A 13,386-nucleotide genomic window follows, 5' to 3' on the forward strand; every position below is an offset into this window, starting at 1 on the left:
CTCGTTCGTTGTTGTTTTGTTACGTTACGTGAGGCTACATTTCATCTTCAACTTTATTGCAGAGAGATTATAGCGACATGTCTTCACGCAAAAGTCATGTTGTGTAAAAGGATGATATCTCGTATGACCAAAAAAAACAGATAAATGAGTTACACGTCACAAAGAACCCTCAGGAAATTTCCGACCTCCCAGTTTTCTGTAACGCAGCATTATTCTCCTTCTAGAAGCAGTAGCTGGTTGTGGGAGTGTAACCCTGATTTCTAGGACGCGTCCTCCAGACTCTGGGCTCTGGTCAGGACGTTGTCTTCAATCATCACCAGCAGCTTTAGTTCATCTAGTCCATCACATGTCCCACAGTGGAACCAGTTTAATTTGGTTAGCATTTAAACTACAGCTCCCATGATTCACCTCACCTCCCTGTAGCGTCTTCATATCAGCGAACTTTTATTCTGCTCCTTCAGAGCCGCTGTCTCAGCATCTAAGAATCAAACCAGGATCCTGCAGACGTCTCAACATTTACCAAACACACTGATCAATGTAAATACATGTAATGTCTTTCTGTTTTAACATTTTCTTTCATCTTCATTCAAAAAACACACATAGGACAGATGATAAATTAAATTAAATTAAATTAAATTAAATTGTGGAGGTCTGACTAATAGATTTAAAAATAAGGAAGTAAACAGCTCCTTGTGTTTCCTCTGTCTGACCTTTTGTTGTCGTCTCCTGACTGGTCACCCTGTTGTCGTGATGATGAGCTGTCCCTCATGAGTGAGTGGGCGGGGCCCAACACCTGACCTCTGACCTTTAATGAGCTCTTATTCATAGAGCTAATCTTTAAATAACATGAATCCTTCGTGTCATTACTCCCCGTGGAGGAGCAATGCTAACTGGTTAGCATGCTAAACATCTGAGCAACATCCAAAAAGGTTCAAAAGAGGCAACTGGACTTGTAGAGTTTTTTGAGAAGACATTTCACCACTCATCCGAGTAGCTTCTCCAAAAAACTTTTCAGAAATCACCGTATTCCAGTTTATTTCAAACCAGGAAATACACATAGACAAAGACTGGTCCACCCTAAAGACAAAACACCCGGCAGAAACAGAGTAATGTGGTGTACGCTGTTCAGTGCAGTGAGGAGAGTACAGACTTATACACTGGAGAAAACAAACAACCCATCCATAAACGCATGTATACCAACATCTATGTCAGGCTGGAACAACCTTCACTAAACAGAGGAGGTGGACTGAGATTTAATCTGACATCTATTTACAATACAGGTTTAACTTTTGTCCCCAAGAAGTTTCAATCTCATTCACACCTGGACACTGGAGCCTCTGACGGACAAGAGTCGTTAGAGAACCATTCATAGGGAAGAGGACAGGGACAAGACAGTCCCCCCTCAACAACAGGTAAGTACCCAGTCATTAATGGAAATTAGCTGCACCAGTTTCTGGTTGTTAACGGAAACAAGTCAAGTTTCCTATTTAAACCTCCGACTTCCCACCAGTCCCCTAGACCTGAAGAAGCTACTCGGATGAGTGATGAAACGTCTTCTCAAAAAATCTACAAGTCCAGTTGCCTTTTTTAACCTTTGTTGGACACACCATGACCTGGATGACTGAGAACCTTCACAGACATCTGAGCAACACAGACGTCTTTAAAAAATAAAAATGTCAGAACTGTCATTTCTGCACATTCAGCTGATAACGGTTCATGTATAACCTTTAAAAAGCTAAGTGGTGATTTTAATTCAGGCTCCTGTCTCTTCATGGACATATTGTGTGGTTCCACTATTAAAAAGTCTTAATTTAACTTTAGGTGACGGCTGCTTTACAGCTGCAGGTGATCATCAGATACAGGTAGGTCGTATCTAAAGAGGATTTTAAATGAATGTTGACTGGACTCATTAGAAGCTCCATCTGTCTTCTTCTTTTCTCCTGCTGTCTTTGACCCTTGTTCCCTCTTTCTTCAGTTTTGTTTCCCTCTGCGTGCAGCGCTGCAGACTTTATTTAGATCTTCTTCATTTCTGTGTAGAACAGCTGACCAGTGACACTAGAGCACCAATAAAAGACAAACTGTTCTGACGCTTCACAAACTGAGACAAGTCAAACGTCCTGATCAGACCTGCTGTTAACCCGAGGAATCTGATTACACCTGATCCTGGTTAAACAGGTCCAGGTGTGAACACTGATCTGGTCTCTAGAGTCCAGGTGAAACAGGTCCAGGTGTGAACACTGATCTGGTCTCGAGAGTCCAGGTTAAACAGGTCCAGGTGTGAACACTGATCTGGTCTCTAGTGTCCAGGTTAAACAGGTCCAGGTGTGAACACTGATCTGGTCTCTAGAGTCCAGGTTAAACAGGTCCAGGTGTGAACACTGATCTGGTCTCTAGAGTCCAGGTTAAACAGGTCCAGGTGTGAACACTGATCTGGTCTCTAGAGTCCAGGTTAAACAGGTCCAGGTGTGAACACTGATCTGGTGTCAGTCCACATGTGGAGGTGGTCTGGGACACATGTGACCTCCTTCCTTTGGTAGTGTGAACACACAATGAGTCCTGGGTCACATTAAAGACCACCTACTCAACAGGGCTGATCTGAGGAAGAGGAGTTTAACTCATTCATTCAACCACTAGTAGAAATGATCACATGAATCAGTGATGTCTGTTCATTAGTGATGAGAGACTTTAAAAGATTCTGGTCTTGGAGCTGAGAACCAAACTAAACTAGAACCAGCTGTTGATGGTTCTGATCCAGCAGCAGCTGTGACCACATGATGGCGCTGCTTATTTACAGACACTTAAAACGTTCTGTGAACAGAAGCAAATGAAGCTTCATGATGAGAGAGGTCGGGTTTCAACAGCGTCTCAGTTCATTGTTTATCAGAGTTTCAGTTTCCTTCTTTCCTTCCACACGTTCTGATCATTGTTCCTTCACCATGTGTCGTTTCTTTAAAATAAAACCACTAATAAAGACTGATGCTCTGACTCCACAGTAACAGATGAATAAAGTTTAGTTTGAATGCTGGTTCCAGCTGCGTCGTGTTCTGCTGCTGAACAACAAACAGAACCTCAGCGTGGGTTCAACAGCCGCCGGTTTATTAGACGGAGGAATGAAGCCTTCGGCTCTCGACAGGAACCTTTTGTTTGGTCACTTCCTGTTGTGTTGGTGGCAGAGGTCGTCGGCCTGGTTTGAAGAGGAGGAAAATATCTGAATAAGTGTCACTCCTCCTTCCCTACCTCATTATTTCCTTCTTTCTCCTTTTCTCCTTCCCTACCTCCTCCTTCTCTTTACTAACTCACTTCTTTCTCTGGTTCTTCTTTCCGTCACCATTTAATGTTGTGTTCATTCTTCTTTCTTATTTCCATCCATCGCTCTGAGTCTTGACATCACGATGTGAATTAAATGTCTGATGTTAGTCTCACGTTTCCCCACATCATCTCCTCCAGGCTTCAGTTCCTCCACAGATCAGGACACGTCTGAACCTGAGACTTGACAGAAGTCAAAATGTTGAGAATAAGACAAAGACTTCTTATTTCAAATGGTGAGTGGAGCAGTAATTAGCAGCTAGCGCTAACTTTAGCCTCCTCAGCTTTCATTTACTGGGAATAACTCAGACTAACTCCTGACCTCCAGGTTGTGACACGAGATGTCGTGTGCACAAAATGTTTGGTGTTCAAGTGCTAACTTCAGCCTTTGCTAGGTGATTGTTGCCATCAAGGCTAACTGTTAGCATGCTGACAAGCAGCTAACTTGTAGTAGGAAATGTTAAGTCATGATAAATGGATGAGGATGTTAAATAACAACATTTTCCTCAGAGACGTTATAAAATGAAAACTCCTGCTCCACACAGGGCCTGTAGCTTTAAACGTCATCCGAGGCTAACAGTTAGCATGCTAACGACTGGAACATCTTCCTCAGACTCTCGTATGTGAACTGACCATCAGCCATCTCTGAGTCATGTGACTCTGAGCTTAAAGAGCTTAAAATGTCGACTATGATCACAGTTATAGCAGAACACGGGGGCGGGGCTTATCACCTCACCTGGCTGACACCTGACGTATTTTATTACTCAATAATGTTTAAAATAAAGGAGAAAAATAACTAAAATTATATATTTTCTTTTTAATAAATTTTAATATGTTTATTTAGTGTAAATGTTTGTTGCTGTGGCTCTGGCTTGTGATTGGCTGATGGTTGTGGTGTCACCTGCTCAGGTGTCCTGTATATTCCCTAGACTCAGACTGCTGCTGAATAAAGTCCAGGTTTGTGTGTCTCTTATCAGACAGGTCACCTCGTCCTCTATCCATCGATCACGGTTCAATAAAGGTTACTGGTCGTCATGTGGTCGCTGCTTCCTCCAATCACGTGCTGACGTTTGTTTAAGGGTCGAATTCAGACGAACACAGAAACACGTGGAGCTTGGATTTCACAATAAAAGCTTCAACATGAAAACGCTCTGTGGATACGAGACCAACAAGAAACTGGCTTCATCCTCCTTTCTCTGCCTCCGTCCTCCTTCCTTTGCTTCACTGTGACCTGCTGGAGGAGGCAGGAGGAGGCAGGAGGAGGTCGGGGTGGATGGAGGGCTTGTCTATCCACTGAACCAAAGGAAGGTAAAAAGGTTTCAGAATTGTTTGAGACGTGTGAACAGATGACATAAACTAAATGTGACTGTTGGAGGTTGACGCTGCCTTGGCTCAGAGGCACTAGGAGCAGGACGTCCTGATGGTCAGACTCATTCCTCAACAGCTTTGGCCTCACTTCCCTCCCGCGTACGTCCTCCCATATGAAGCAGAAAGCTGCGATTATCCCCTGCACCATCTTAATCTGCAGTAAAAGTGAGGGGAACGAGCATGTGATTACAGGGGCTGATGGGAAACTCACAGTGGGGCGTTTGTTTGGTTGACATTTTCACAGCTCCAGTCTCAGCATATGACCACAGGAGTCAACTGGAGGTGACACAGTCGCTGGTCTCTAAGAACACCTGCCTTAAACTGGACGGCAGGTCGCTCACAGGTCAACTGGTTTGGGATCGGCCGCAGTCTAAGCTGATTCCACCTCATGCTAGCTGGTTAATGCTAGCGGATAATGTAAAGGCCACGAAGGATTTACGTTGACCTGCTTTCTCCAAACCTGAAGTAAGAGTCTCACACGATGGAGGGGTCGAACGCAGGTCAAGAGGAACCTCAGGGTCCATGACTGACGGTCGCCCTGACCTTTAACCTGGCCCTGACCCTGACCATCCATCTGAGAGAGATGTGGCTAGCTTAGCTTAGCATGAAATCTGGAAGGGACACTATTAGCTGTCAGGCTAGGAATAGCTACTGTTAGCTGTGAGGCTAGGAATAGCTACTGTTAGCTGTGAGGCTAAGAATAGCTACTGTTAGCTGTGAGGCTAAGAATAGCCTCATATATAACTTGTCTGTTGCCATGACGATGGGTATAAAAACCGGGCTCTAACGTTGAGCGTTTCATTTCACTCCAGATATTTTTGAGTTTATGAAGTTTTGTTGTGAGCGTGCGTTGGTTGATGAGGTGTTGTTGCGTAGCTAACATCAGTCTGAGAGAGTTTAGAGTTCTGCTCCTCCTCCTCCTCCTCCTCCTCCTCCTCCTCCTCCTCGGTCCAAACGCCTCCACTGAAAGCTCGTCGCCCCCGCACATCAGAGCTGGCAGCTCCCAGCACCGTGGGGAGCGTCCGGCCCGGTTTATTTCCTGGCCCAGGGTTTGATGCTGAACAGACGAGCAGCGCTATCTGCTCCGCTGGGACGACGCCAGAGAGTGTTTCAGCAACGAGTCCAGAACCAGATCAGTAAACCAGAGTCTGGGTCAGAGGACTTTATTAGTCCGGTTCTGAGCAGGTTTCAGTTCCGGACAAAGTCCAGCGTGTTTCCTCTGAATTAGAGTTAATGTGATGAGCAGAGGGAGGACAGGAGCGAGTGATCCTCTCTCCCTCCTCCTTCCTCTTCTATCTTCCTCTTAGCTTTCCATCCTCCTCTCCTCTTTATTTGCTTCCCTCTCTCCTCCACTTCACTTTCTTTCTTCTTCTTCTCCTTCTTCTTCTTCGGTGGTGTTGCAGCGTGTTGCCTCATGGAGCTGCTCAGAGATCAGAGGCAGCTCTTAATGCTTTAGTCATGAGTTTGTAGCAGCAGGAGCTCTGCTGAATATTTCAGGCCTTATCAAACATGACGACATTCAGAGGAGAGGAGGTGAAACGCTGCTCATGTCAGGTCTTCTTCTTCTACTGAGGTTATTTCAGGTTGAGCAAAGTCAAAACTGCACAAAACTACAATTCTTCACTTTGATAAAGACGTAGGATCAAGAAACACAGAAAAGACAAAACAACCATTGACAACAAAGTTACTCTGTCTCTGTCCTGTCTCTGTTTCTGTCTCTGTCTCTGTCTCTGTCCTGTCTCTGTGCCTGTCTCTGTCTCTGTCTCTGTCCTGTCCTGTCCTGTCTCTGTCTGTATCGCTGTCGCTGTCCTGTCTCTGTCTCTGTCTCTGTCCTGTCTCTATCTCTGTCTCTGTCTCTGTCTCTGTCTCTGTCTCTGTCCTGTCTCTGTCTCTGTCGCTGTGCTGTCCTGTCTCTGTCTCTGTCGCTGTGCTCTCTCTGTCCTGTCCTCTCCTGTCTCTTTCTCTGTCTCTGTCTGTATCGCTGTCGCTGTCCTGTCGCTGTCTCTGTCCTGTCTCTGTTTCTGTCTCTGTCTCTGTCTCTGTCTCTGTCCTGTCTCTGTGCCTGTCTCTGTCTCTGTCTCTGTCTCTGTCCTGTCTCTGTGCCTGTCTCTGTCGCTGTCCTGTCCTGTCCTGTCTCTGTCTCTGTCTCTGTCGCTGTCGCTGTCCTGTCCTGTCCTGTCTCTGTCTCTGTCTCTGTCTCTGTCGCTGTCCTGTCCTGTCTCTGTCCTGTCCTGTCCTGTCCTGTCCTGTCCTGTCTCTGTCCTGTCCTGTCCTGTCCTGTCCTGTCCTGTCTCTGTCCTGTCCTGTCCTGTCCTGTCCTGTCTCTGTCTCTGTCCTGTCCTGTCCTGTCCTGTCCTGTCTCTGTCTCTGTCTCTGTCCTGTCCTGTCCTGTCTCTGTCTCTGTCTCTGTCCTGTCCTGTCTCTGTCTCTGTCTCTATGTGATGTAGATGTGATCAAACGTTGTGATCAGAAGTACCAGGACTCTTCCAGCAGGGGGCGACGCTGACTCTTCCACTGGGTTCAGACCAGATTGATGATCAGCTGATTGATGATCAGAGCTTCAGGTCCACTGAGGAGAACTTCTGGCTATAATCTGAGTTTGTCTAAATGGTCAAATAAAAACCGATCCCGAGATAACGTGGTCACGTGACAGGACTCTACTGACTTTACTCTGAAATGAAAACTTTATTTAAAGGTTCGAGTTAAAATCCTCTGAACCAATCAGACGATCTGAAGGTAAAACTCAAACGTCTTTTATTCAGTTTAAACTGGTAGAAGTCCTGCAGGGAGACACTGACACCTGGTGGTCACAGAGAGGACGGACATGTCCTCTGGGACGTCTCAGTGGACACTCAGCATGGAGGTTATCTCAGTGGCCCTCGTTCAACCAGTCAGAGGCCCCGGGCCCTTCAACAGCTCACACTGAACACATCCAGCCTTCTGGAGCCGCTGAAAGTCCTACACTGTCCTCAGTCTGTCCTCAGTATGTCCTCAGTCTGTCCTCAGTATGTCCCCAGTCTGTCCTCAGTATGTTCTGACCTTGACCAGTCTTTTGTCCTGGCTCTGTCCCGGCTCTGAGACCGTCCCGTCTCCGTCTCTCCCTGCTCTTGGCTCAGATGCTCCAGATTTCACCACCGTCCTCACGTCCTCCACCCTGAGCTCCAGTTGCTTTAAACCCCTGGACTTCTGCTTGTCTTCAAAGCTCTGTGTGTTCTGAGCAGATGTGGGGGGGGGGGGGGGGGGGGGGCTCTTATTTGGATCTTCATGGGGCCCCAGCTTTTTGTGGAGCCAGCGTTTGGTTTGTGAGGAGCAGTGAGGGATTTTATGGAGCGCTGAGGGGGAGGGAGTGATTTCATGCTCCGAGAAAACAAATGACAAACTGCTGTGAGCTTTGGACGGACACTCGATGGAGATGGAACATAGAGTCCTGTCCGTCCGTCTCCATCTTTACACCTACGGTACCTTTGGCATTTGTCGTGTTTCTCACTCAGTTTGTTAATAACATTTATGATTTAACCCTGAACAAAACTAAAACGAGAGAATGAGGCAGAATCACAAAACCCAGCTGACAAATCTTTAAAATCCTCAACTTTTACATGGTGTATATTCAGACTGAACTCAGTGTGTATTCAGACTTTATTTTATTTAATTTTATTTATTTAATTTTATTTATTTTATTTATTTTTATTTTATTTTATTTTATTTTATTTTATTTTATTTTATTTTATTTTATTTTATTTTATTTTTTATTTTATTTTATTTTATTTATTTATTTATTTATTTTTTATATATATATTTATTTTATTTTATATTTTATATTTTATATTTTATTTTATTTTATTTTATTTTATTTTATTTTTTCTTTTATTTTATTTTATTTTCTTTTATTTTATTTATTTATTTATTTTTTATATATATTTTTTTATATATATTTTTTTATTTTATATTTTATATTTTATTTTATTTTATTTTATTTTATTTTATTTTATGTTATTTTTTATTTTATTTTATATTCATGTATTTATTTTTTAAATATTTTTATTTTATTTTATTTTATATTTAATTTAATTTAATTTAATTTAATTTAATTTAATTTAATTTAATTTAATTTAATTTAATTTAATTTAATGTATTTTATTTTATTTTATTTTATTTTATACACGCCATCACCAGCAGATGTCGCCATGGTGCAGCACAACAAATCGCGCTTCACCCTCCGCATCAACGTTTGTCCCTCTGCGGACACCGTATTTGTAGTAAAAACATGGCGTCTGACAGCGACAGCGACGAGGACTTTGTGACTTACGGAACTCCTCTGGAGCCTCTGGAAGAAGGTAGAGTTAATTGAATGGTTCTGTTGAAGGTTCCTCTGACTCTGAGACCTTCTGGTTGTTTGATGTGGAGAAAAACGAGCTGCGGCGTCTCCAGACTGCTAAGCTAACGAGCGGCTAGCTAACACCTAGCTCTGAGTTACTAGCATGACCTACTCTTTGTCGACCAGACTACATTCAAATGTGTGTAAATTTAAAATGATCGTGCAAATAGGCTAAAGTACACAAGCAGAGAATAGGTGGTTATGTTCTTTATGATTCAAATACGAGTTCGGCTAAAAAGTTTTTATAAAGGAAGCAAATCTGTCAGAACAAAGCTCAGAGTTTATCTTCCACTGCTTCCTAGTGGTTAACAGTATTTCATGTGTCATGGTGAGTATGAACAGGAGCTGTCAGTAAATATGAGAGACACCTTTAGAGTCTCTGACAACATCTGCATCCTAAACTTCAACTTGTTTTACAGAATAATAAATTGTGTCTAAAACTAAACAGACGTGTGTTTAAAGGATTCTGTCCAGCTCTGCTTTAATGTGAATGAACGCATGCAGCTGTTGGTTCTGATGTGTCTCTGCAGACGAGCCGCTGAAGAAGCCCGTCCCGCTGCACGAGCAGACGGTGAAAGACGAGAAGGGACGGTACCAGAGGTTCCATGGAGCGTTCACGGGAGGCTTCTCCGCCGGATACTACAACACTGTCGGCTCTAAAGAAGGTCAGAGGTCAAACACGGCGGACGTCTTTAGTTTAAGACTCATGTCCAGCAGCGTTAGGTCCAGATAAAAGAAATAAAACAGGCGGAGGAGGAGACGTACGTGCACACAGAAACACAAAGGACAAGCGTCTTCGTCAGGGACGTCCTGGTCGGTATCGGGCCGACCCATGGGACCAGTATCAGGCTTGAACCAAGAAAGATCTGCAGTAGTTATTTATTTTAGGTCTGACATAAACCAGAACCACGTCGCTGTAGCATCATAACTTCTTCTTCTGTTGGTTAACATTAACGCTAGCCAGCCACCACTAAGACAGAAGAAGAAGAAGAACCCTGGTTAGGTCGTCCTCTGTCAGTCAGTCACTAGTGTGGATGTGTGGTGAGGTGGTAGTAGTTGATGATCTAAACAGAATCCATGGAGTCCACTCAGTCAAAGGCTGCACCCAAACAACAACAACAAACACTGAACGTTTAAAAGAAGAGAAAAGTTTCCTGGAGACAGCGTCAAGGAGAAACATCTTCCAGAGAGGGTTAGGGAGTTTATGGCAGCGTTGGATGACCAGAACATTTCTGTGTCTCGTGACTGGATGAGGACGAGGTCTGAGCTCTGAGCTCTGGTTCTAGACTCAAAACCAGGAATTCATTATTTGAATGACTGCGTATTATTATTATTATTATTATTATTATTATCAGATTAGTGTCGTGACCAGACACACACTGTGTATTTATCCTGTCATCTTGTGTTTTCATGTCTTCAGGTTGGACCCCGTCAACCTTTGTGTCGTCACGGCAACAGAAAGCTGATAAACAACATGTCCGACCGGAGGATTACATGGACGAGGAGGTAGAGACAGAGAGACAGAAAGATGTCCTCCTTGTCTTTGAGTTGTTGTTGGTTTCGTGTCCTTCCTGGATGGGTTAGGGTTAGGGACGTTGAATCAGCTGCTCCAGTCAGACTGACCCAGGTTAACCTCAGCAGTAGATCCAGGGTCAGACAGGTCATCTGTTAAAGGGACGTTCAGATGAATACTTTACTGTGGATGTCTGTGATGAGCTGTAATTTAACCTGAGAGGAAGCCAGCGTCAGGTAAAGGTGTGTCCTGTTGTTGTTGTTGTTGACGTCAGGACTTCGGCGAACACGGCATCGCTCCCAGCGAGATCACCACCAGTCAGGAGTTTTCATCCGGCCGTCGAGACCGAGCTGCAGAGAAGGCGAGAGCCGTCAGCGCTCAGGCTGCTCTGATCCCTGGAGACACCCTGCTGGAGGACCTGATCACACCTGCCAGGTAAATCACACCTGTCAGGTAAATCACACCTGTCAGCCAGGTAAATCACACCTGTCAGCCAGGTAATTCACACCTGTCAGGTAAATCACACCTGCCAGGTAAATCACACCTGTCAGCCAGGTAAATCACACCTGTCAGCGAGGTAACTCACACCTGCCAGGTAAATCACACCTGTCAGCCAGGTAAATCACACCTGCCAGGTAAATCACACCTGTCAGGTAAATCACACCTGTCAGCCAGGTAAATCACACCTGTCAGCCAGGTAAATCACACCTGCCAGGTAAATCACACCTGTCAGGTAAATCACACCTGTCAGCCAGGTAAATCACACCTGCCAGGTAAATCACACCTGCCAGCCAGGTAAATCACACCTGGCAGGTAACTCACACCTGGCAGGTAAATCACACCTGTCAGGTAACCACTGGTTAACACATGACTGATAGATTAGAGGTGGTGAGCGGCCGCTGCTTGGCGTCCTCTCTCAGGTGCGTTTGTTTTGTGTCCCAGGACGTCCATCGGTGTGGAGCTGCTGAGGAGGATGGGCTGGAGGGAAGGTCAGGGGGTCGGACCTCGTGTGAAGAGGAAGGCTCAGAGACAACAGACGGGTACGTCTTCAGACTGTGGCTTTAAATACATATGAAAATATAACAGTGGACAGGATGGAGATGGAGGAGGAGGAGGAGGAGGAGGAGGAGCAGCAGGAGGAGGAGGATTCATCTGAAACACTCCTCCTCCTCACTGGTGTCACAGCTTCTAACACGTGGCTTCATGTCTGTTTCCTCCTGACAGACGGAGCCAAAGTTTACGGCGGTGTGCTGCCCCCCGCTGGTTCGGAGGACTCAGAGGTGAGTGTGACTCCGTCTGTCACTGTCTCTTCACAAACACATTCATCATCTCATTTAATCCGTCTCCTCAGGACGACGACGACGAGTTTGCTCCAGAGAACGTGACCTTTGCCCCCAAAGATGTGACTCCGGTGGACTTCAGCCCCAAGCTGGGGGTTCAGGGTCTGGGGTACCGAGGCCTGGACCCGGGCCTGGCTCTGCTGGGCCGGGCGGCGCCAGAACACATCGACCTGTTTAAACCCCAGTCTGAGACCAGGAGTCGTCTGTTTGGAGACGCACAGAGAGGCTCGAGGAGAGGAGGAGGCGTGGCTGGACAGGTGGGACTGGACCTACTGTAAATGTGAAGAATGTTCTCACTCTTCATCACGCTGGTGACCTTTGACCTGCAGGCCTTCGGGGTGGGGGCGCTGGAGGATGATGACGATGAAGAGGTGTACCACCGAGACTCCATGTCCAGATACGACACAGTGTTGGGAGGAGAGGAGCCTGGAGACGGCCTGTACGGCTGGACGGCTCCTCAGCAGTACACCAGGAAGACAGGTACTGAGACACTGGAGACACCAGGAGACACTGGAGACACCTGGAGACACTGGAGACACCTGGAGACACATGGAGACAGAACTATAAGATTCCTTTGAATCCTTGAACCAATCAAAGAACCAAGAATCAGAGTTTAAAGTCTCTCCAGTGAAATTTAATTGGAAACTGACAAATCTGAAGAAAGATTTATTTTTCTAAACTGGATCCTGGAGATCATTGAGTTTATTTGGCTGCAGACTGTCTGACCCTCCACGTGTCTCTGTCCACGTGTCTCTGTCCACGTGTCTCTGTCCACGTGTCTCTGTCCATGTGTCTCTATGGGACGGTTCACACCTTAGAAACTGGGCTAACTGTTAGCGCTCTAGCTAACTACGTAGCTGCTCTCTCCCTATAAACTGGTTATAGTCGTACTTTGTTAGCCGTAGCATTAGCATCAACCAGTTCACTGCAGTAAAATACACATTTTATAGCATTTAATGACTAATGAGCAGCGCCATCATGTGGTCAGTAGAATATTGTACCAGCTGCTGTCTCTAATGGATCTCTACCTACCACTGGATCAGAACCATCAACAGCTGCTGGTTGACTTGGAGACATGATCCAGATGTTGGAACAAGATGGAAAGACTCTCACATGTTAAGATCTGATTGATTTTAGAGACAAAGACTCAGATTAGACCTGAACCCTGGAAGCTTCATCCTCAGAGGAACCAGGTCTCTGATGAGGAACAAACATCTGATGATGAAGGACATGAAGACACCAGGAGGTGTTGAGGTCCAACATGTAGTCTGGGATCAGATCTGAACTTATTCAGGGAAACAAAGAAGTCACATAAACCAGATCATAGACTGATGTCTAATAAATAAGTGGTGTCTCGTTGTTTCAGACAGAAGTAAAGATGCGTCGTATCTGGGGAAGATCCTGGAGGGTTTCACTCTGGCCCAGAAACCGGACGAGGAGAAAACGGTGAGCGGCTTCAAAACGTCTCCAGAGTTTCTGTCTGA

General features: G+C 45.3%; 1 protein-coding gene across 1 annotated transcript in view; it reads left to right on the plus strand.

The window, feature by feature from the left end:
* Positions 1-8,925: 8,925 nt before the first annotated feature.
* Positions 8,926-13,386, plus strand: part of gpatch1 (G patch domain containing 1) — a 22,264-nt gene continuing 17,803 nt past the window's right edge. The window contains exons 1-9 of the mRNA XM_084541428.1: positions 8,926-9,008; positions 9,580-9,714; positions 10,470-10,555; positions 10,837-10,997; positions 11,505-11,602; positions 11,787-11,842; positions 11,914-12,159; positions 12,232-12,382; positions 13,269-13,348. Of these exons, the coding sequence (XP_084397554.1) occupies positions 8,939-9,008; positions 9,580-9,714; positions 10,470-10,555; positions 10,837-10,997; positions 11,505-11,602; positions 11,787-11,842; positions 11,914-12,159; positions 12,232-12,382; positions 13,269-13,348 (1,083 nt within the window). The 5' untranslated portion in view covers positions 8,926-8,938. The remainder of the gene's footprint in view (positions 9,009-9,579; positions 9,715-10,469; positions 10,556-10,836; positions 10,998-11,504; positions 11,603-11,786; positions 11,843-11,913; positions 12,160-12,231; positions 12,383-13,268; positions 13,349-13,386) is intronic.

This window comes from Chelon labrosus (assembly GCF_963514085.1).
Source record: "Chelon labrosus genome assembly, chromosome: 3".
Lineage (NCBI taxonomy): Eukaryota > Metazoa > Chordata > Actinopteri > Mugiliformes > Mugilidae > Chelon > Chelon labrosus.